The sequence below is a fragment of the Camelina sativa genome, chromosome 9 (genome assembly GCF_030686135.1).
Source record: "Camelina sativa cultivar CO46 ecotype springtype chromosome 9, ASM3068613v1".
NCBI classification, from domain to species: Eukaryota; Viridiplantae; Streptophyta; class Magnoliopsida; order Brassicales; family Brassicaceae; genus Camelina; species Camelina sativa.
The window spans coordinates 18,206,458-18,228,319 of record NC_141888.1 but is presented as its reverse complement, the minus strand read 5'-3'; the positions used below and the strand labels follow the sequence as shown (position 1 = coordinate 18,228,319).

General features: G+C 34.9%; 5 protein-coding genes, 1 long non-coding RNA gene and 1 pseudogene across 10 annotated transcripts; all 7 read left to right on the top strand.

Annotated features, from left to right (window-relative positions):
* Window positions 1-5,594: 5,594 nt before the first annotated feature.
* LOC147938263 (uncharacterized) lies at window positions 5,595-6,001 on the top strand. The gene is made up of 3 exons (XR_015566038.1): window positions 5,595-5,715; window positions 5,821-5,871; window positions 5,954-6,001. It is a non-coding gene; the product is annotated as an uncharacterized LOC147938263 (long non-coding RNA).
* Window positions 6,002-7,035: 1,034 nt separating this feature from the next.
* Window positions 7,036-7,980, top strand: LOC109126414 (glutathione S-transferase T3-like). Its single transcript, XM_019229948.2, has one exon. The coding sequence runs from the start codon at window positions 7,036-7,038 to the stop codon at window positions 7,978-7,980; it is 945 nt and encodes a 314-aa protein (XP_019085493.2).
* A 912-nt stretch (window positions 7,981-8,892) lies between these two features.
* LOC109126413 (uncharacterized) lies at window positions 8,893-9,402 on the top strand. Its single transcript, XM_087465551.1, has one exon. The coding sequence runs from the start codon at window positions 8,893-8,895 to the stop codon at window positions 9,400-9,402; it is 510 nt and encodes a 169-aa protein (XP_087321677.1).
* A 93-nt stretch (window positions 9,403-9,495) lies between these two features.
* LOC147938262 (uncharacterized) lies at window positions 9,496-9,969 on the top strand. Its single transcript, XM_087465550.1, has one exon. The coding sequence runs from the start codon at window positions 9,496-9,498 to the stop codon at window positions 9,967-9,969; it is 474 nt and encodes a 157-aa protein (XP_087321676.1).
* Window positions 9,970-14,931: 4,962 nt separating this feature from the next.
* On the top strand, window positions 14,932-17,131 carry LOC104710941 (putative F-box/LRR-repeat protein At3g44810). Of its 2 annotated transcripts, XM_010427602.2 has the most exons (4): window positions 14,932-15,037; window positions 15,411-16,327; window positions 16,416-16,562; window positions 16,644-17,131. In XM_010427602.2, exons 2-4 carry the CDS (start codon window positions 15,413-15,415, stop codon window positions 16,908-16,910), a joined length of 1,329 nt encoding a protein of 442 aa, XP_010425904.1. In that variant the 5' UTR covers window positions 14,932-15,037; window positions 15,411-15,412; the 3' UTR covers window positions 16,911-17,131. The 2 variants fall into 2 exon arrangements, with proteins under 2 accessions (XP_010425904.1, XP_010425903.1); XM_010427601.2 differs by lacking the exon at window positions 14,932-15,037 and having other exon boundaries at window positions 15,251-16,327.
* Window positions 17,132-18,441: 1,310 nt separating this feature from the next.
* LOC147938261 (uncharacterized) lies at window positions 18,442-19,981 on the top strand (annotated as a pseudogene). Its single transcript, XR_015566001.1, has 6 exons — window positions 18,442-18,734; window positions 18,918-19,185; window positions 19,262-19,358; window positions 19,499-19,582; window positions 19,708-19,792; window positions 19,873-19,981. The product of XR_015566001.1 is annotated as an uncharacterized LOC147938261 (transcript).
* A 107-nt stretch (window positions 19,982-20,088) lies between these two features.
* On the top strand, window positions 20,089-21,312 carry LOC104710940 (uncharacterized). Of its 3 annotated transcripts, none has more exons than XM_019230451.2 (5): window positions 20,089-20,149; window positions 20,344-20,464; window positions 20,565-20,741; window positions 20,823-20,894; window positions 20,960-21,312. In XM_019230451.2, the coding sequence occupies exons 1-5, from the start codon at window positions 20,133-20,135 to the stop codon at window positions 21,134-21,136; spliced, it is 564 nt and encodes a 187-aa protein (XP_019085996.1). In that variant the 5' UTR covers window positions 20,089-20,132; the 3' UTR covers window positions 21,137-21,312. The 3 variants fall into 3 exon arrangements, with proteins under 3 accessions (XP_019085996.1, XP_087320915.1, XP_087320914.1); XM_087464789.1 differs by having other exon boundaries at window positions 20,095-20,233; XM_087464788.1 differs by lacking the exon at window positions 20,089-20,149 and having other exon boundaries at window positions 20,177-20,464.
* The last annotated feature ends 550 nt before the right edge of the window (window positions 21,313-21,862 follow it).

Genomic DNA, 21,862 nt, shown 5'->3' with positions numbered 1-21,862 from the left:
AAAGAGTTTATGTTGATTTGGAGCTTTACTAAGTTGTTGTGGAAGTGGTGTGGCAACTGCAGAACAGGTTGCCATGGCTACAACAACTAGAAGATCTTCAGCATACTTTTGCTGAGAGAGAAACAAACCGCCATGATGGAACTGGGCTTGAATTCCCAGAAAGTAGTGTAACTGACCCAAATCTTTTATTCTGAACTGCTTGTTGAGTTCATCAAGAAGCTTGTTTAGGAGAGTAGAGGAGTTTCCTGTTATCACCATGTCATCAACATATAGAAGCAGGAAGATCACATCACCATCTTTAGCACAAATAAAGAGAGAGGGATCTGGAATGCTACAAAAGAAGCCAAAGTCAAGCAAAAAACTGCTAAACTTATCAAACCAGGCTCTTGGAGCTTGTTTAAGCCCATAGAGAGATTTATGCAGCAAGCAGATATGATCAGGGTCCTCTGCATCCACAAAGCCTGCAGGTTGCTTCATGTAAACAGTTTCTGTAAGATCCCCATGAAGAAATGCATTTCTAACATCCATTTGCTTAAGTTCCCAGTTGAGCAGAGTGGCAATATGCAGAACTGCGCGAACACTGGGAGTGTGAACGACAGGACTGTACGTTTCAAGGTAGTCGATGCCTTCTTCTTGTTTGTAGCCTTGAGCTACTAATCTAGCTTTGTATTTGTCTAAGGATCCATCAGCATGAAGTTTAACCCGAAAAATCTACTTAGAACCGAGAATGTGCATATCGGGTGTGGGAGGAACAAGAGACCATGTTCTTGTTTCTTTACAGTTGTCCATTTCGTCGCACATAGCAGCAGTCCATCGTTCATCCTTCAAGGCTTCAGTAACAGTCTGAGGCATAGGGTGAGACACTTTATGAGACAAAAAGGCATATCTCTGATTTGGCTTACTAATGCCTGATTTGAGTCGTGTGATCATAGGGTGTGTGGAAGCAAGTTGAAGTTCTGCTGTTGATGTTTCAGGTTGATCGGTAGCACCATATGTGGTCAGCTGAGGTGGTGATGAGAGAACGATGTTGCCTATAGGAACAAGGTCTAAGCTTGTTGTACACTCAGTACATTCTTCATCACTTTCAGCTGAACCATGAGGTGAACCGTCGTCAGGAGTAGGAGAATCAACATGAACAACCGACATTGCAGGAGGTGATAAGACAGGTGCAGTGTCGACAGAGTTTTCAGCTTCAATAGGAGTTGCAGGTTCTTGAGCTTTGATAGGAGTTGCAGATTCTGGAGCTTCGATAGGAGTTGCAGGTTCTTGAGCTTCGATAGAAGTTGCAGGTTCTACAGGCATTATGATTTCACTCGAAGAGAGTTGATCAGAAACCACAGAAGAAGTGGGTTCACCAGAGGAACTTTTAAGCTATGCTGTGTACAGCGGTGTAGGAACAAATTGTTGCAGAGAGGTGTATGTGTCTGCAAATGGAAATGAGTTTTCATCAAAGAGGACATGCCTACTCAAGTATACACGACCAGTCGGAGGATGATAGCAGCAATAGCCCTTGTATTTTTCTGTATAACCAAGGAAAATAGACTTGAGAGACCTTGGATCAAACTTATTTTGAGCATATAGACGAAGAGTTGGGTAGCAGGCACATCCAAAAGTGCGTAAAGCTGAATATTCTAGAGCTTTGCCTTGTAAAACCTCAAAGGGACTGTGATTATCATCAAGAGAAGTTGTTGGTAAGAGGTTGCAGAGAAAGTTTGCAGTGAAAAACGCCTCTACCCAATAACTTTGAGGTGTCTTGCTCTGAAACATAAGAGTGAGACCCATATCTGTAAGTTGTCGGTGTTTTCTCTCCGCCAGCCCATTTTGTTGAGGTGTATGCGGACAGGAAATGTAATGTTGAATGCCAGACTCTTGTAAATGAGTTAAGAATCTTTTACTTGTGAATTCACCTCCACCATCAGACTAAAAATCCCAATTTTGTTTTGTAGAAGATTCTCAACAAAGAGCTGATACTGGAAGAATATAGAACAAATATCTGACTTTCTCTTAAGAGGATAGAACCAGCAATATCTTGAAAAGTTGTCAATAAAGACTACATAAAACCTGAATCCATGTATGGAAGAAACAGGTGAAGGACCCCAGAGATCACAATGAACTCTTTCTTAAGGTCTAAAAGCATGAAAATCAGAAGAAACAAATGGCAACTTCGAACTCTTCCCTAGCCGACATGATTCACACATGTTGCTGGTACTTTTATTAACTTGAATCGCCTTATTTGCAGAAAGAAATTGGAGGACTTGAGCATTAGGATCTCCCAGTCTGTGATGCCAAACTTCATCAGAGGTTTTGATTTGTCTGGTCGAGTAGAACATCTTATACTTTCGATCCTCCAGTTTGTAAAGTCCATCATTTTCCTTTCCCTTTGTCAGAACCTTGCTTGTTTGCTTGTCTTTAATAAGAACATCATCAGAATCAAACATGATTGCGCATGGATAATCCTTAGTCAGCTTTGAAACTGACAACAAAGATTTCACTATTGCAAGACAAACCAAGACATCTTTTAAAGGAAGATTACCTGAAGTAGAATGGAGATTTGCTGAACCTATGTGTGTGATTGGAAGAAAATTCCCATCACCTGCCTTGACTGTATCATTCCCAGTGTAAGGCTGAGCTTTCTGCAGACGTTGAGCATTGTTTGTAATATGAGCGGTTGCTCCTTAATCTGGATACCACCCATCGTCTTCAGTGACGTCAGAGACACGAAGTGCAGAGAACGCTGCAGCAGCAACTTCCTGTTTCTGATACTCTTCATTAAATCGATACCAACAGTCTAGAGCATTATGTCCTCTTTTGCTGCATATTTGACAGACTGGTAACTCTGTTTTGGTGAAACCTTGATGAGAGCCTGAGAACTGAGGAGAGCCAGAAAACTGTTGGTGGAAGCCTCGCCCTCTGGTTGAGTAGCTTCCACGACCTCTGCCTCTGTTCCCACGTCCTCTGCCTGAGAAACTTGATGACCTCATTGTGTGAAAAGCAAGATGTGGAGAGATGTCAGAAGAGTTTGAATAGCTTTGAAGTCGATCTTCATAACCAGTTAAACGTGAAATCACATTTTCATATGTTGGTTGAGGACTTCCATCCATTGAGTCTTCAATAACAGTTATTATCGGCTCATAGTCACGACTCAGACCTCTTAAAGCAGCAAAAATCTTCATCTTTTCGCTAACAGGGTCACCAATAGAGGCTAACTGATCGCAAATATCTTTAATGCTCCCTAGATAATCAGACATATTCTTGTCTAACTTTTCAGAGTTTTGCAGACGACGTTGCAGTTCAAATAACCTAGATGAAGAGGTACGGTTGAAGTGAGAAGTCAAAGTATCCCATACCTCCTGAGCTGTTGCAGAGCCAACAACCAGACGAAGAACATTTTCAGTCATTGAACCAAGCAGCCACGCCTTGACCACTTGGTCAGATCTGGACCAACTCTCAAAGTCCGGGTTAGGAACATCTTCAATCTTGCCGTCTTTGTTGTTGCGAATAGGTATCGTCTCAGTTGGTGGTTTGTGAGCACCGTTAACAAAACCGAAGAGTGCTTGAGTTTTGAGAAAAGATTCAAACTGGGATTTCAAGATGATGTGATTTTGCTCAGTGAGCTTTAAAGTGACACAATTTGAAATGTGCAGAGAAGGAGTGGAATAGAGATCCATGAATCCATCCATGGCTCTGATACCATGAAGAAGATAGAGAGAAATAGAAATAACTTTGTTTTCTTATTTCTTCAACCTTAAGTTTAATATTACAACTGCAAGATGCTTTTATAGGGAGACAATGTTTTAACCCTAAAGTCTAGATCCTTCTATTCTTGGCCAGCTGTAATACAAGATCCCAGAAGCTCAAACTTGTTGTGTAATGTCGCTCTCATACGTTCTGCATTCTCTGCTAATCCTATATTTGTTGCAGGTTGTCGTTGACGAGAGGTGGACTTTGAGTGAAATGGGCTTGAGCTTGTTCTAGGCTTAATTGCTTGTGAGCCTGTCACAAAAACGTTGCCGTTTTGAGCTTTAGTCTTTGTAAGTTCAACCAATCAGAAACAATACTACATAATATAAAATACTAAAGTAATATAAAAGTTGCATAGAAACTTAAAAACATCCTATATTATGAAACACAAAACTTCTCTAAAACATCTTATATTTTGAAACGGAGGGAGTATATTGTAGCCAAACGTTCTCATAAAACAGGAAAAGTATGGAGTTTCCATGCAACCTAAATCTAGAGTTTGATTCGTTTTATTAACCCCAAAAAAGTATAGATTTTGGGCAATGAAAACGAAATAAAACATTTTCCTTTTTTTGGAAAGAAAAATAACCCAATTAACCCATAAATGTTATGAGATATTGATTGCTTGATGAGTGTACTAGTCTATTTTTATTTATTTTGTATTTTTTAAAAAATTATAATTTATTTTTATGATTAGTTTGACATGATGTAAAATTATTATTTATAAACCCAATTTTATTACTTATCCAAAACGAGCATTAAGTAGTTAAGCAAAAAATCAAGTTATCAATCACACTAGTCTCCTGCGAAGGCAGTATAGACGACTAAGAGCATGGCCAGTGGAGTTTTTTTGGGTTACTCAAACCATTTCTAAGCCCAAAAGAAAAGAAAAATTAAAAGAAATGGCCCACAAAATGCAGGAACCGTTGCTATACGGAGTATCGGAAGGCACAATGAAGACGCGGTACGTGTCAATTTCTAATTGAATTTTGTTAAAATATATAACATATTTTTTTATTTTTTTCTCTCATTTTCTTCTTTTCCCCAATCTTTCTCTTTCCTCTCTCTCGACGAAACGGTGAGAGATCTTCGTCCGTCGCAATCCATGCACGGCTCGCTCAATCCATGGCGATTACAACGATCTCGTCCTCCGAACATATCACCCGAAGATTCGGCGGTCTTCCGGAGATTTCAACTCCTTCTTTTGCCGGCGGATTCGCTGGGATTGTGTTCTTCTATGCCGCCGCCGCATCGTCTCTTGGTTAGGAAGTTCAAGCTAATGAAGTTTTTCTGTATCAGTACGAGGCTTGCCCTTTGTTTAACAAGGTTAAAGGTATCTTTCACATCTCGAAATTTCCGGATCTGATCAGATTTATTTATCATTGAAATTTTATGTTTCAATCATGGTTAGAGCTTCAACATAGCGAGTGGTGGTTTTGAATTCGAGTTGGTTCTTGTTGTGTGTGATTTAGTAAGATAGAGATGGTTAGCTTATGTCTTTACTTTGCTGGTTCTTCTGTAGCGTTCTTGGATTTTAACAAGATTAATCTGAGCTCTTAATTAATCTTTAACAGAGTTTTGTACATCTTCGCATTATGTATATATAATTTGGTCTCTATTCCTCACTTCACACCATCGTTGTTGCTTATTATTGTTAGCAATTAACCGATAGACTCTGGTCTAACTTACTTTTATGTCTCTTGTGTTTTAGGATCTCTCCAGTGTTCTTTGTTGTGGGTTTCACGGGATCTTCTCTCGTCCAAAGCGTGAGTTTGCTTTTAAATTTTTCTTGTTGTTTTGTTTACAATTACAGTTTAGTGTTTAATTATTTGTTTAACCACGTTGCGTCTTGTTGCTAACCTCCGAGATGGTTTTGAAGAATGGACAAGTTTCCATAACCAAAATTTGTCATCTCATCAAGCCAACCACATGAGAAGGTGATCTTGTTTGCGCATTCCCAAACTGTTAGACCAGGTGATCTTGTTTGCGCATTGCAATCACCGCTCCTTTTCTTTTAAATGACTGAGAGAGAATGAAACTTTAGTGGATCTTAATTATGCATCTTTTTTTATGTTGCAGGACGACAGTTGGCTCTTGCGTTCAATCCTTTTGCTCGCTGCTGGTTCAGAGGTATATAGAACTCTTTGATGTAATCTTCTCTCTTTTTTTTAAAGAAATTTTACTGGATCTTATGCATTTTGTTTTGATGCAGTACAGGAGAAGGTGGTCTTATTTGCGCATTGCCAAACAGTTGAGCAGGTGAGTTCTCTTTTTTTTTTTTTTCAGTTACTCGTTAATCAGTTTGCATTTTGAGTAAACTTATATATATTAATTACGTCTCTGGAATTTTTGGTTCAAGGACGACATGGTTGACATGGCAGGTAGGTTCTAAGTCTGTATCTATCTCTGCACATAAGATGTATCCATCAGTTTTGTTTAAGGTCAACTACATTTAATTTAACCATTCTTGTTATCTTCAGGATAAAGAGCCGTTAGAACCAGTAGCTACAACACAGAGTAAGTCTCAGGGGAAAACCAGTAAACAGTAGCTAAAATTCTTTATCGTGTCTTTTAGTTCAATTCTTGACTGTTTATTTATTCATTGATGCCGTTGATGGTTTTGGTTGCAGGTCGTCTCTGTGAATTTGGAGCATCGTCTCCTTCCCCTTTTCTGAGCTTTGGTCTTACTAAGAGGTACCTTCCTTATTGGTCTTCTTCCCTTAGTCAGGTACATTCTCCTTTTTTTTTTTTTGTTGTCCCATAGGATAATCTAGTTGTGTTTTGAGTGAAGCATTTTTGGTTGAAATTTGGTTTGGTTTCTATTAAAAAGAAAATGAACTTGTCTCCATGATTGTATTTGAATATTGTCTTGACTTTAAGCAATCTTTATTGAAATACTTTTGAAACACTGACATCATATCTTATTAGATATGATAAGATATGATGGACCTAAAAGCTGAAATGCTTTCTGAAAAGTATAAATATAGTGTTATATATACACATGTCTGTTTTGTGATTAAGCTATATTGGATCAAAAAAATTGTATATCTCTAGTAAAATATCCCATACGTATAAGTTTTAAACCCAAGTAGAATAGGATTAAATCAAACTTTTTGAGGTGTCTACTCCTAGAGATATACTGAAAAGTGTATATCTCTTTGGTAAACACTCATTACAAACATCGAGTGTATCTTTCTCGGTCTAACAAACATTTATCTCAATATAAACCCTGACCTTACCATAACCCTCACCTTAATCCTCAACTTGAATAAGCCATTCGCTACTACACCAACAATGGGTTCTAGTAACCGTTTCAATTTTCCTCTGCCTACTTATCTTGATCTCTTGAATTCTCAACAAGGCTCTACTACTCATGAAAATCCTCTTTTTCCTAATTCCACACCACACCCTTCTCAGCCTGTCGAATATATCCCCCAATTCTCTTCTCAGCCTGTCCATTTTAGCACCCCATCTGTCACCGAAGAATGTATTGACCTTAGTGTCGATGAGAATGAAGAAGAAGGTGGTAGAGGACTTTGGACAAGGTGGAGTGCCCAGGAGGATATTAATCTCATAAGTGCCTGGTTAAATACCAGTAAAGACCCAGTTGTTAGTACTTTGCAGAAGCTTGATTGCTTCTGGAAAAGAGTTGCCGACTATTTCCAAGCAAATGCACCTGCATCGAGTACAAATACTAGAGAGCCGTCGCAATGTAAGGCTAGGTGGAACAAGATAAACCGCGACGTGAACAAGTTTGTTGGGTGTTACACACAAGCTAGTGCAAGAAAGAAGAGTGGAGAATCTGAAGATGATGTGATATCTGTGGCTCATCAGCTTTTCAAGAATGACCAGAAAAAGCCATTTACTCTAGGGCATTGTTGGAGGGAACTCAAGCATGATCAGAAATGGAACACTGAGGACTCAAGCACTAAAAGGACTAAGCTTGATTTAGACGGAGCATACTCACCCAGTTCAACATATGATGGTGATAAACAGAGGCCTCCGGGTGTTAAAGCTTCGAAGAAGAAAGGTAAGAAACCTGTAGTGAGTAATGATGTTGAGGATGTTTCTGCGGCTAAGCTAGATAAGATTATAGCCATGAAGGATAAAGAACAAGAGGCTAAAGATAGGCAAGGCAGAATGAGATTGCTTGAGAGTCTCCTTAACAAGGATGACCTTACACCAGCTCAAGTCACACTAAGAGACAAGCTAACTGATCAAATGTTGACACACACTTAGGTGACATGTTTGGTTCTGATTTTTGTTATGTTTTAGTTCTGATTTTTGTTATGTTTTAGTTCTGATTTCTTTTATTTGGCATATGTTTGGTTCGACTTTCATATGATCAGTTTCTGATTGGAGCCTTTGTTATGTTTCAGGTTGTTCGGGTCCAGGCGACATGTGAAGCTATTTGTACTCTAGTGAAGGTGGACCTGTTAGTCAAGCTTGTTGTGTTTTGTTGTGTAACCCGTGAAGGTTTTCTAACCCGTGAATGTGGTGTAGCCAGTACGTGAAGTATGTCTTGTAATTTAGTAGTATGCCCTTTGTAATTTAGTAACCCGTGAATGTTGTTTTCATTGTCAAGTTGTAGGATGTCTTTCTTACTCTATCTATATATATCGAATCTAGTATTGTTGTACTAATCCTCTCATTCTCATCCTATCTTTCCCTCAAGCAAACTTGAAAATTTTATTTTCTCTTTCTTTCTTGTTCTTCATATATGTCACAAAGTGTAATCAGCAACAATCGTTCTTTCTTCTAATCAGTAGCAAGCAACTTTGTTTCTCTTTCTTTCTTGTTCTTCATATATGTCACAAAGTCTAATCACCAAATTTTTTTTCTTTCTACTACACCAACAATCGTTCTTTGCAACCAAACACATCATTGGGTTACACTAAACCAATCTAAAATCCAAGACCCAAAAAAGACTTAACCCCAAACCAAAATACCTTTTGAAAAGTATATTCCCAATATTGTCAACAAAATGTCACATTGGAGTTCTGATCAAGAAACTGATGAAATTGTGGAGGAGGAAGTTGACAGTATAGTAGAGGAGATTCAGTACCAGTACACCCATACAGAAGAGCCACCAGCTCCAGTTTTAAGAAGAAGGCACATTGACAAAGACCGGGAAGGAGGCCACATTCAGTTATGGATCGTCGTCGATTCAGAATGAACAAACCGTTATTCTTGCGTATTGTTAATAGTATTGAAAATGGAATCCCATACTTCAAACAAAAACGAGATGCAACTGGAAGGCTCGGTCTTTCTGCACTTCAGAAATGTACGGCAGCTATTCGTATGATGGCATACGGAAATGCGGCAGATGAAATGGATGAATATCTACGACTCGATGACACCATTGCGCAAAAATGCCTTGAAGAATTTGTTGGCGGAGTTGTAAATCTTTTTGGAGATGAGTACCTCAGAAGGCCTACAGCGGAAGACCTCCAACGATTATTGAATATTGGAGAATATCGTGGTTTCCCCGGAATGATAGGGAGCATAGACTGTATGCACTGGGAGTGGAAGAATTGTCCAACAGCATGGAAAGGACAGTATTCACGTGGATCTGGAAAACCAACAATCGTACTAGAGGCTGTGGCATTGCAAGATTTATGGATTTGGCACGCTTTTCGGACTACCAGGTACATTAAATGATATCAATGTTTTGGATCGATCACCAGTGTTTGATGATATACTAGAGGGTCAAGCTCCGAGAGTTAACTACGTTGTCAATGGACGGAATACAAAATGGCATACTACCTCACTGACGGTATCTATCCCAAATGGGCAACTTTCATCCAATCAATTACACTTCCACAGGGTAAAAAAAACCAACTCTTTGCTCAATATCAAGAAGCATGCCGAAAAGATGTAGAGCGTGCATTTGGAGTATTGCAGGCTCGATTTGCAATCGTCAAGAATCCTGCACTTTTTTGGGATAAAGGAAAAATAGGCAAGATAATGAGAGCATGTATCATATTGCATAACATGATAGTGGAAGACGAACGACATGAATACAATTTCTACGATCCATCAGAGTTTTATCAGGGAGAAGGAAGCGGAACTTCTCAAGTGGATTTATCATTTTCTAGAGATAGGACAACGATTTTCAATAATATGATGGCCATTCGAAATGACGTTCGGGATCCAATAATGCATGACCGTCTTAAAAAAGACTTGATTGAGCATATCTGGCAAAAATTTGGTGGGATGCAACAGTAGAACGAATTTCATTTCTTCTATTACAATTTATATTTGTGTATTTTCCCCGATTTTGTAAAATATGTTTAATATTCCCGAATTCTGTAAAATATGTTTGTTTTCCTTTTAAATATAATATTAGTAATTAATATAACTTATTTCTCATTTTAATTTATTTAAATTTGCAAATTAATAAACAATAGTTATAAAAAAAAATATTTGAATGATTGAGGAACCTATGAAGGTTACTCTAGTGGAAGGATAAATTTTGATAAGTACTTAGTGGGTTGATATGATTATATTAATAATAATTATATGATTAATTTATTTGGGAGTAACCCATATGGGTTACTCCACTGCCCATGGTCTAAGAAACTGATAATACTAAAGATATATTTGGTAGTTAACTCAACCATGCATAGATAAAAATCATAACGCTAAAAAATTAGATCAAAGATTTAAAACATTATTTTCATTCTCTTCTCATGAGATTCATCAACTCCACAAACACAACATAATTTATAATATTCTAATAATATTCTTAGAGAAGAAAGACAAAGATTCACATTTCTTTATAACTTTTTTTTTTCTTTTTGTCAACCATTGGACCACAACAGACTGGCCTATTAGCCAAATCTCTATGTTCGTAGGGAGCGAGACTTGATTTCTGGTGTGATGGTGCCTTGTGCATTAGGCTATGTACAATGGTTTTTTTTTCAACACCCTCCACCTCAACTTTTAACATTCAACATCATTTTCTATTTCTTCCACCTAATCATTCAACACCCAACTCAATTTTAACTTCTCCAATAGTTTTATTTAATAGAATTCAACACCTTACCTCACTATTTTCATTTTATATTTTTATTTTTACTTAATTTGATAACAACACATTTATAGTAATTTAAAATTAATAAAAGTTATATTATTATTTTTTAAATTGAATTTTATATTTTTAGCTAATATTTTAATATAACAAAAATAAAAATTATTATTACTAAAACAAATAAAATTACACAAACTTCAAATTCGGAAAATACAAACACACAATAAAACTATTAAAAAGTACATAACTTAATTAGTACAATCTGATCCAAAATATGGAGGATAGTTTGGAACAGCTGATGGCATGAAAAAATTCGGTGAAAACCCAGAATTTGGTACATTTTGGGGTTGATTTGCAGATTGGTTTTGAAACTGATAATTGTTGGGATTTGGATAGTTGAACGGATGATTAGAAGAATTTTGAGTGTTAAACAGATTATTATTGGATCCATTTAACAACAAAAGAAAAGTTTTAAAAAAGTATTAATGGCATCTCCAACCCCACTCTATTTTAGAGTCAAAACTCTATTAGACCATCTCCATTGTATTTATTTATTTTTTTTCTCTAAAATAGAGTAACTCAAAAATAGAGCACTGTTTTCCTCCAATGTATTACTCTATTTTCACCTCTATAATAGAGTTAGTGTAAAAAAATAGAGGTGAGAATAGAGTTGCTCTATATATAGAGCAATCCTATTATTTTCTCTATTTTAGAGTAAAATATAGAGTAGGGTTGGAGCAAATGTTGCTCTATAATAGAGATTTGACTCTAAAATAGAGTGGGGTTGGAGATGCCCTTAGACCATCTCCAGTGTATATCTCTATTTTTTACTCTATTATAGAGTAACTCTAAAATAGAGCATGGTTTTTCTCCAATGTGTTACTCTATACTTGACTCTAAAATAGAGGTAGTGTAAAAAAATAGAGTTGAGAATAGAGTTACTCTAAATATAGAGCAATCTCATCATTTTCTCTATTTTAGAGTAAATTATAGAGTAGGGTTGGAGCAAATGTTGCTCTATAATAGAGTTTTGGCTCTAAAATAGAGTGGGGTTGGAGATGCCCTTATAGAACAACATTTGCTCCAACTCTACTCTATATTTTACTCTAAAATAGAGAAAATGATAGAATTGCTCTATATATAGAGTTACTCTATTCTCACCTCTATTTTTTTACACTAACTCTATTTTCAACTCTAAAATAGAGTAATACATTGGAGAAAAACAGTGCTCTATTTTAGAGTTACTCTATTTTAGAGAAAAAAATAGAGATATACTTTGGAGATGGTCTAAGAGTTGATAGGAAGATATAGGAGAAAGTTATAGTGAGAAATAAAGTTTTTTTTTATGTCCAAATGAAACGAAAATAGTCTCTATATATAGATTTTTAAAAATTATGGATTTTGATATAAATTTCTTTTTTTAAAAAAATTGATTACAACCAAATAATTGAGTATAAATAATTGAGAGGAAATTAAAAAACACAAAAATCTGGATAGCCAATAGAAAAACAACAGATAAAAAAAATTATGTCGGTCAAAAAAAAAAAAACTTTCTCTCACCCCTCCCTCCAATCACCAGCTGACACATATCACTGGAAACCGCACTTCATTTGCATTCAACGGGTTGAATTTATTCAGCTCAGATGAATCTACATCAATTTTCTTTTTTATTCAACACTTTTGTTGTAGGCATTAAACTGTTGAAAAAAAGATTCACTGCACTAAGGTCACTCTACTTCTTTATAACTTTTAAACTAATTAATTGTGGTTTTCTAGCTAAGTGAAAATATATAAACGATTCACATGGTCCAATTTCTTTTTTTTTTAAACGCTTCCACATCATTTTAACATCAAATTATAAAATATCATAAAATATCAAGTATATTTTAACCAAAATATCTTAACGCTTCCAATATCTTAACGCTTCCAATATGCATTCAAATAAATATATTTCCTTTCCCTTTGTTTTGTGCTTCTTTACACTTCCAAAAATTTCCAAAAATCTTAGGACGAAGATTCCCTATTAGGGATTATCAAAGTAACCCAAAAATTCTCTAACATCAAATTTAAATTGAAACGCAACTAAAAATCTTTTTTTTTTGGTAGAAACTAAAAATCATTTTTGTTGAAAGATACAATTTCAGAAAGAAAAAAAATTAAAAGAGGATAAAATTCAGAATAAAGGATACGTACGAGACATGAAGAAAAGATATACAGCTTTATCATATGTAAGTCTTGTTTGTTATCTATTTCATAAATGATTTTTCTGTCATGTGGTGAGAAAGCTCGAGCTTTTAGGGTTTAAATGGAACCTTAACGGTTTGACCTTTAGCTTTGGATACTGTCTTCAAACTCTCTTTGGATATATATCACTATGGTTGTTGCTGACCTGAAGTTCCACCTTTCATAAGGTATATATGTTAGAATATTGAGAGAAAGAAGAAAAGAAACAGAGTAAGAGACCTTTAGTCTCTTCTCTTTGTAGAAGACAAAAACGAAAACTAAAGTTTTTATTTATATGAAACTTGTTACTTCTTGTTTTACTACACACCACAGTAATATATAAGTCGTACGGTCCTAACCGTTCGTAACTTGTCACAACCGACAACTTGTAACAACACATCTGTATACACACCTCTTCGCTTAACTACAGACACTTTAATTTTATCTGATTATAGAACATAATAAAACCAAAATCAATTACAAACTAACAATATAACATTTGATTATTCTTTGATGCTTTGCTTTTTTCCTGAGTTTGGTATCTCCTCTGACGTGTTTGATAAGTATGTATTTGATCATTAGACCATAGAATTTGTTGTGAATCTCTCTGAGAAGTAGGAAAAATGCTGGGTTCAACTAGTGGTTCTTTCTATGGTGATATTAAGAACATAAATGATAAAGTTTCACCTTCATAAGGTGATTATCTGATGCTTTGTTTTGTTCATGGGTTGGTATTGCGGTTATTCTCTTTGCTAAGTATGTCTTTAATGGTTGAGCCATATAATTTGTGTAAACTACTAAGGAGAGTAAGTATATGCTCACAGGAACTAGTGGTGAATTTAGGTAGGTAGGCTTGACCTTTTTAAATAAACGATAGAAAGATAAGTCTTGTTGGTGGTCTCTTGTGCCCATTAGTCTACTTGCTGACACTCAAGTAAAGTAGTGTTGTGTGTATTACATTTCTTATGGGTATGTAAGTATTGTATTTATGTATGATGTTACTTACATGTTTAAATATATATGTGTATTAGTAGATTCCGAGAGAGAGTTTTAGAAGAACTACTAATACCATTGATAGGGTTATGTTTGTGTATATTTGCATTTTTTGCTGGTGTCGGAAATGGGAGATGCTAGCATATGGATTATGAAGATTCGTAAAACACTAATAAGGAATTATTTTGGACACGTATACTTTCCTTACAGCTACGAGATTCTGCTGTGACGCTCAAGTAAAGTTCACCTCAACACACTTAGTTTCCTTTCATACTCTCTGCCCTGCTTCCGACTACTACCTCGAAATGACAATTGAATACGGTGAAGACAACCATATATTTCCCATCAGTAGCTTCTTATGTTGTGATAATCTATTGTGAACCCTCTGCACTTATATTTATTAGCTCCAAAGTCTCTTAGTCCTTATATGAATTAGATTTGAAGTCTCTTCCACTCTGGGAATGCTGTTGCTTCTTTCACAAGAAACACAAAACACACAAAATAGGTTTGGGGCTATTCTCTTGATATTTCCTGCATCCCATCTTCTACCCAGCTAGCCCTGTTCTCTGACCCGTGACAACAGGATCCACAAAATCAAACATAGGATACACTGAAGTTATGCCAATGATTAATCTACCTAATATCAAATTTAAAGGTTTATTATATATAACAGCAACACAGAAAGCACCACTGAAGATTTTTCTCTATATATTATTTAAACTATATATCTTGCCATTTACACTTTACAATCTTTATAATTAATATAAACTAATTATATATATATATATATAATTAAATAACTAAAGTTACCTAAATCAGAAGAAAATACAAATTTTCCTACATGGCATCTTTACAAAAATTCTTACATAGTTATAGCCAATAAGATGATGAGTTAAGTGATAACCTATCCAATTACTGATAAGCTCCATTATCATCCACCTTATAAACATCCTAAAGACCAATCAAGACCACAGAAAAAAAAAAGAGACAAAAAATCTCAAAACTAAACCTTGAGAAATGGGAAATTGAGAAGAAACTGTTGTTCGTGTAAGTATCCCTTGAGTTCGTTTTCAATTTGATGAATTTATTTTCATGTCTCTTGGAGAGAAAGCTTGAAATTTTAGGGTTTTTGGTGTTTAAATTGAACCTGAAAGCTTTGGCCTAGTAGCTTTGTTTAATGAGTCTTAAAGTCTCTCTCTAATGTAATTTTTTCAATATGGAAACTGTATCTATTTGTCTGTGTGGGAACCATCTCCTTATCTTCCGTTTTGTGGTGTCAATTTTGAGTTTTGTATAGGTTGTCGGAATGTTCCATTTTCTCTAAAGTGTGTTGTCCTTTACATGCTTCTAGCATATTGGTGGTTGCTGGAATGTGTTAATCAGTGATAGAGCTCAATTTTCATGTTTCATGTACAACTAGGGATGGGTTCTGTCTCAATGGCTTCATTGAATTGTCTTCCAGATGAACTTCTTGTCCAAATCTTGTCAATCCTTCCAACCAAACAGGCCGCTTCAACTTCTGTTCTCGCCAAGAGGTGGAGGACTTTGTTTGCTGTCCGGCAGAATCTCGACTTTGACGACTCCGACTTTTTGAACCCGGAAGAAGTAGGTGAAGAAGATATGGACGAAATCAGAGATAGTTTCAAGTCTTTTGTGGATAGAACATTGGCTTTGCAAGGTGCTCAACCTATCAACAAGTTCTCACTTAAATGTGGAGATGAACCTGGCGAGGATCATGTCGACGGCTGGATAAATAATGCTGTGAAATGCGGTGTCTCTGAGCTGCATCTATGCTTAACAGGTGATATGCGGATTTGTTTTCCATCCAATTTATTCGTCAGCAAAACATTGGTGAAGCTAATATTGGGAAAAGAATTTAGCATCGACTGTGTTCCTTCTGATACGTTTCTTCCAGTGCTTAAGATTCTCTATCTTCGTTCAGTTTGGTTTATGGGAAACGAGTTGTCTGATGTGCTTCTTGCTGGTTGCCCTGCACTTGAGGATTTAACCATACACCACAAGTATTTTTTTGGAACACCAGAAATCATTTCCAGCAAAACCCTTAAGAGACTTTCTATCATCTCTAAATGCGCTGAAGATGTTCAACTGTTCGACTTCATTTCACTTAATGCACCAAATCTTGTCGCCCTCTTCTATGCTGATTATGCTCGGCGTAAGTATCGCCGTTGTAATTTGGATTCACTTGTCAAAGCTACACTAGATCTTCATTTCCTAGAACCTGAAGATTGTGATGAGCCATTTGAACCGAATGTGACGGTTCTCATGAATGGGGTACGCAACGTCAAGATGCTTCAATTGACATTTTCTGCTACTGAGGTCAGTTGCATGCATGGTCACATTATCATTAGGTTAGAACTTATAAAACAAAAATAACATACTGTGTGTGTGTGTGTGTGTGTTTCAGGTGATTTCGGAATGCTGCAAAGGTGGGCTACCTGTGTTCAAGAACCTCCTTAATTTGGTGTTTTTTGGTAACAAAGAAAGAGTTTGGAAAGAGCTACTGCCACTTATGCTAGAGAATTCTCCAAACCTAACATGTCTGATCCTCTCGGTAAGAAGCAAAAATATTACTTTATATATATGATTGTAGCATGAAACTAAATTAAAGTGGTCTCTTATGTTAATACTTCAGGCTTTGTACCCTTGCACGTATGGACATGAGTTTGATGGGATCCGCATTCCACAGACTAACAAGGTAAACTTCTTGGGTATCATGTGTTATCAAGGAACTGAAAGCGAGTTGAAGCATGTCAGCCACTTCCTACTGAAAATGGAGCGTCTTCAAGTGCTGCAAGTCCACTTCCCAACGACAATGGTTGACTCCAAAAGGGTGCAACTCACAGAGGATTTGTTGAAGCTTCCGAGAGCCTCTTCCACTCTCACGATGAAATTTGTTTGATCATCATCATCATCACACGATGAAATTTGTTTGATCATCATCATCATCAGCATCATCATCATCAGCCTCATCATCCTTAGCATCCATATGTTGTTCTATATTTCTTATGTTTTAATAATTAATTTATGCTGGTCCTTAAACTATGCCTTCTTGAACAATTGTTGTTCCTTTTATAAGTATCTTTCTTTTAAAGAATATTATTCTTAATTTATTTCATGACATAGGAGGACTTCCATGGAAACATAGGTAGCATATGCGTAAACCATACGTACCCTCTCTCCTCCATGTTCCTAAGATTTTGTATTTTTATTTAAGACATTATGTTTGGCCTCTTATTAAATAATTTTCCTTTTAATTTTATGTTAAGTAGTGCATTGTCATTTTGTATTTTTAGCTGTCATAATTTGTTTAATTTTAAAAAGAAACAAAATAATTGTACAAATAAATCATATATATAGCATTGGTTTCAAACAAGGAAAAATGACACAATTTTTTTTTTGACTTTAATTAAAACATCGGTAATTTAAATAACGCAAATAAACTTTTTGTCATCCCCATAATACATCAGTTTCTAAACCGTCGTGATATTTACTTTTGTAGTGAAATATACACTTGTATATACAAAATTGATATTAAAAATGAGTATACAATAAATTTGAGTTTATAAGAATGAACTTTTGATTATTTGATGAGCGATTTAGTATATTTTGATTTGTGCTTTATTTTTGAATACTCTAATTTATTTATAATTAGTTTTGGATGATGTATAAAATCAATTTTATTACTTATCAAAATCGAGAAGTAAACAGTTAAGCAAAGTATCCTTATTCTATAAGTTACAAGTAAATTCTCAATTAACTGCAGCTCTCTCCATCTGACACCTGTCTTAAGTCCTAAATTATCATCTTTCACAATTTTTGCTTAACAAATCTCAAATTAATACACAAAAAAAAACACTTAATTTATTTTCGCGACAGAGAGAAAAAGAAAAAGCAAAAGCTAAAAACTGCTACCCTCTTCTCCCACGATCTCCACTTCACCTTAATTCGATCAGTTACGGAACACCAAGCTGATTTCATTCAAAAACCTCTCAATCTCTTCCTTTTCTCATCCCTGTTTCTCTTTCCTTTAATCGGATACAAAAATCAAAACCTCTATTTTGAATTATGGGTTTTAATAGCTTTCTTCTGTTTTTCAATCAATCAAATTCTTATGATTTTGGGTTTTAATAGCTTTCTTCTTCTGTTTGTATTCAATTGAATTTCTTTCTCATCCTTGTTTCTCCTTCCTTTAATCGGGTACAAAAATCAAAACCTCTATTTTGAATTTAGGGTTTTAATAGCTTTCTTTTGTTTTTCAATCAATCGAATTCTTATGATTTTGGGTTTTAATAGCTTTCTTCTTCTGTTTGTATTCAATTGAATTTCTTATGATTTAGGTTTTTCATCGCTTTCTTCTTCTGTTTGTATTCAATCAAATTTCTTATGATTTAGGTTTTTCATCGCTGTTTCAAATCCAAGATCTCAATTCAATTTTATTTTCTTCATCACTGTTTCTCTTAATAATACCCATCCGATTGAAAATTTCACAATCTTTTCTTAGTTTTCAGAATTATGGATCTTACATTTTGATTTGGAATTGCAGATTCATAATCGATACTTCATTCTCCAGATATGCCGCTTGATATCACGCCTATTTCCCAGTTAACACTAGCATCAGATCCATGTAAAATCAATGTTCAAATTTGTCCGTCTTTGGGGATTCCCAAAAAAAGATAAACTTAATAAATTTTCAGGAATCGATCTTCTCCTTGTGGACGAAAAGGTATGTTCAATAAAGTTCACTTATGCAATTTTCAATATCTCATATTACTATGCTTAATGTTGTAGTTGTTAGGCCAGTGAAACAAGCAAAACTAACATATTGTTCTATTTTTCTAAGTTAATCGGTACTAATTTTTCAAAAAAACTCTTATCTGACAAGTTCTTTTGTTTTATTTTGAAATAGGGAAGTAGGATACAAGCTTCTGTAAAAGGAAAATTAGTCTCAAAATTTCAGAAGGATTTAAAAGAAGGGGATTGCTGTGTTCTTATGAACTTTGAATTATGCCCCAATCTTGGAAATTTTCGAACTTGTGACCATCATTACAAGATCAATTTTCTATTCTACACATGTGTTAAACCGAGCGAGGAAATTGATAATCTGCAAGCCTCTTTCAACTTATGTCCTTTTTCTGTGATAATATCAAGAAGAAACGATGATACTATATTCATCGGTACGTTATCTCCACCATTGTTTCTTACAACTATTTTTCTACATTTTTTTCTCTATCTAATTTTTCTAATTTGTAGACATTATTGGCGAGATTGTTCTGATGAATGAAGTTAAGAATCTCACAACTACCGAAGGTCCCACAAAATTGCTTAATCTTCAGCTCAAGGATCTTGGGTAATTTTTTTTCTATCCACCGTTAGTTCATCTTTAAAATCTGTATTTTACATTTTTTTTTTTATCAGATCTTTAAGGTCTTTCACTTTTTCTTCTCATGGATTCATTATTTGATGTTGCCTTATGGGGTAAAGTTGCAGAAGATGTCCACTTTAATGTTAACTCCCAACCATCTGGTCCTGTTATTTTCCTTGGAAGCTTAATGAAGACTTTGTTATATAAAGGTAACCTTATTATCCAATTTACCAGTTTCTCTCACTTATTCGAAAACAGTGTCATTAATTTTGTTTGACGTATATTTGACAAATGGATGCTGAGAGATCTCAAACGTTTACCTTTGTTTTTCCAGGTAAAGGCACAGTTCAAAGTTCAAAATTTACAACAAAAATTTATATCAGTTCTCCTCTACCAGAGATTATCCAGTTTCAAGAAGCGTAAGTACATTCAATAACATTTGTTCTCCCGAATTTCATTGCCCTATATTTTCATCTATTAAACTCCCGTATTTTTTTAGGCTGTGCACAGAGGAACCAAGAACATCTATTATTGAAATAAAATCTTCAAGCTCAATTAAGATTTCCAAACAGTCGTTTCTCTTATCTGAAAGGAAAACTATCATCAAACTCATGGAAAGTTACCAGGTAAGAATACAATTATACATACCTATGGCATGATTTAACATTGTTATTTTTATCAACTAAACATATTCTTTGTTAAAACCTAGGCTAAGAGCTGCAACATACTAGCATCAATTTCCCTGGCACCAAAAACTTCATGGTTTTACAATGGGTGTACGATTTGCTTTACTAAAGTGACTCAATACTTTAACCCTAAAACTGAAGAACTAGAAGAAGACAACTATTCTTGTGTTAAATGTGCTAAACAGATAACCACGACGCAACCCTGGTTATTCATGTTTTTGTTGACATGTTAATCTATTTTGGTGTTGACTTTGTATATCTATGAACGATCTCTACTCTTGCAGGTTTAAGTTGCACATCAAAGCAACAGACATCACTGGTAGCACTTCGTTAATTTTATTCGATGATGTGGTCATTCCACTCATTAAAAAATTTGCATATGAATTGCTTGAGCAACAAGTGCAGGTACTCTTATTTCCTCTTTATCTAATTACCATATTTATCATCATAACTTTCCTTTGTAATATATGACAAACGATTTGATAATCCTTTTTCAATACTTTAGTTTAATCGTGAGGGCGAAACACCTCAAGAACTGCTTGACTTAGACGGCCGTTGTTATGTTTTCAAGATCATGCTTAAAGATGATGAAAAACATAATCAATCTTCTTCATACAAAGTTATAAGTCTTATTGATGTTCTAGACATTATTCAGAGTTTCTCTGAATCTGATTCTACTTTGGTAAGTAAAAATTATATGTTATTTAATTTAATGCATAAGTTAATTTTTTTTCTTATTGTTTGCTTTGATTGTTGCTTTTAGAATGCTAATGACCAAGAAAGAATCACTGTATCTGGAACTTCAACTGGAACTTCAATTGGGACCTCAATTCAGGTTATAAACTAAATTTATAACTCATTCATATTTTTGTACTGTTACTTAAGTTTTTTGTCTTGCAGTGTGAAAACATATCTTCTGCCATCATAAATATAGACAACGGTGCCGACAATGTTTTTAACACAGCAACCCCAACTCCAACAAGAAAAAGATCCTTCCCAGCATCTAAAGATGTGCAACAATCAACAACGAAGCCTAAGCTAATGTCCAAGAGTCAGATTAAGAAGGAAAAAAAGTGATTGTAGGAAAAAGTTGTTATGTATTTCTTATTTTTCTTTGTTAGGGGACTTAGGATTATCACTTTTAATCTTAAAATTTAGGAGGATTCTCACTTTTCAATTTGCGCTTTTCTTTTTAGGGTTTTAACCATGTCAACTTTCACATATTAATGCAAGTGAATATCTTTATGTACTAATATGGATTTATATAAACTATGAATAGAAACTATATGATACAATATACTGAAGCTTAACCAAATTATGAGTGGTGGAAGAAAATAATATAAAAATAATATATGCAACAATTCTTTTAAAATTTTTACATGTTTTTTATGACGTGAATACAATAAAACTAATATTTCATTAAGATAAATATATCCTGTTGATACATTAAGAGAGAGAGAGAGAGAGAGGATGGACAGAGAACTTATATGACGTGAACTTATTATAGTTTTATGACGTGAATACAATAAAACTAATATTTCATTAAGATACAAAGTAATCGACAGTTAGTTAGTTCCCTTCTTCTCTCTATATTGATCTATTCTAATGAACCACATAAATACAAAGTAATCGACAGTTATTACTCTTTCTCCACCATTTCCTTCTTCATAGTTTTCCAATACTGTCTCACTTATGTTCCATTTATCAATTCTCTGATGTTCACATCAACCTGAAACTGATTCAAATTAAAGCTCTTTCCATCATCAAGGACAGAGAAAGATGAATGTATCAACAGCAAAGAAA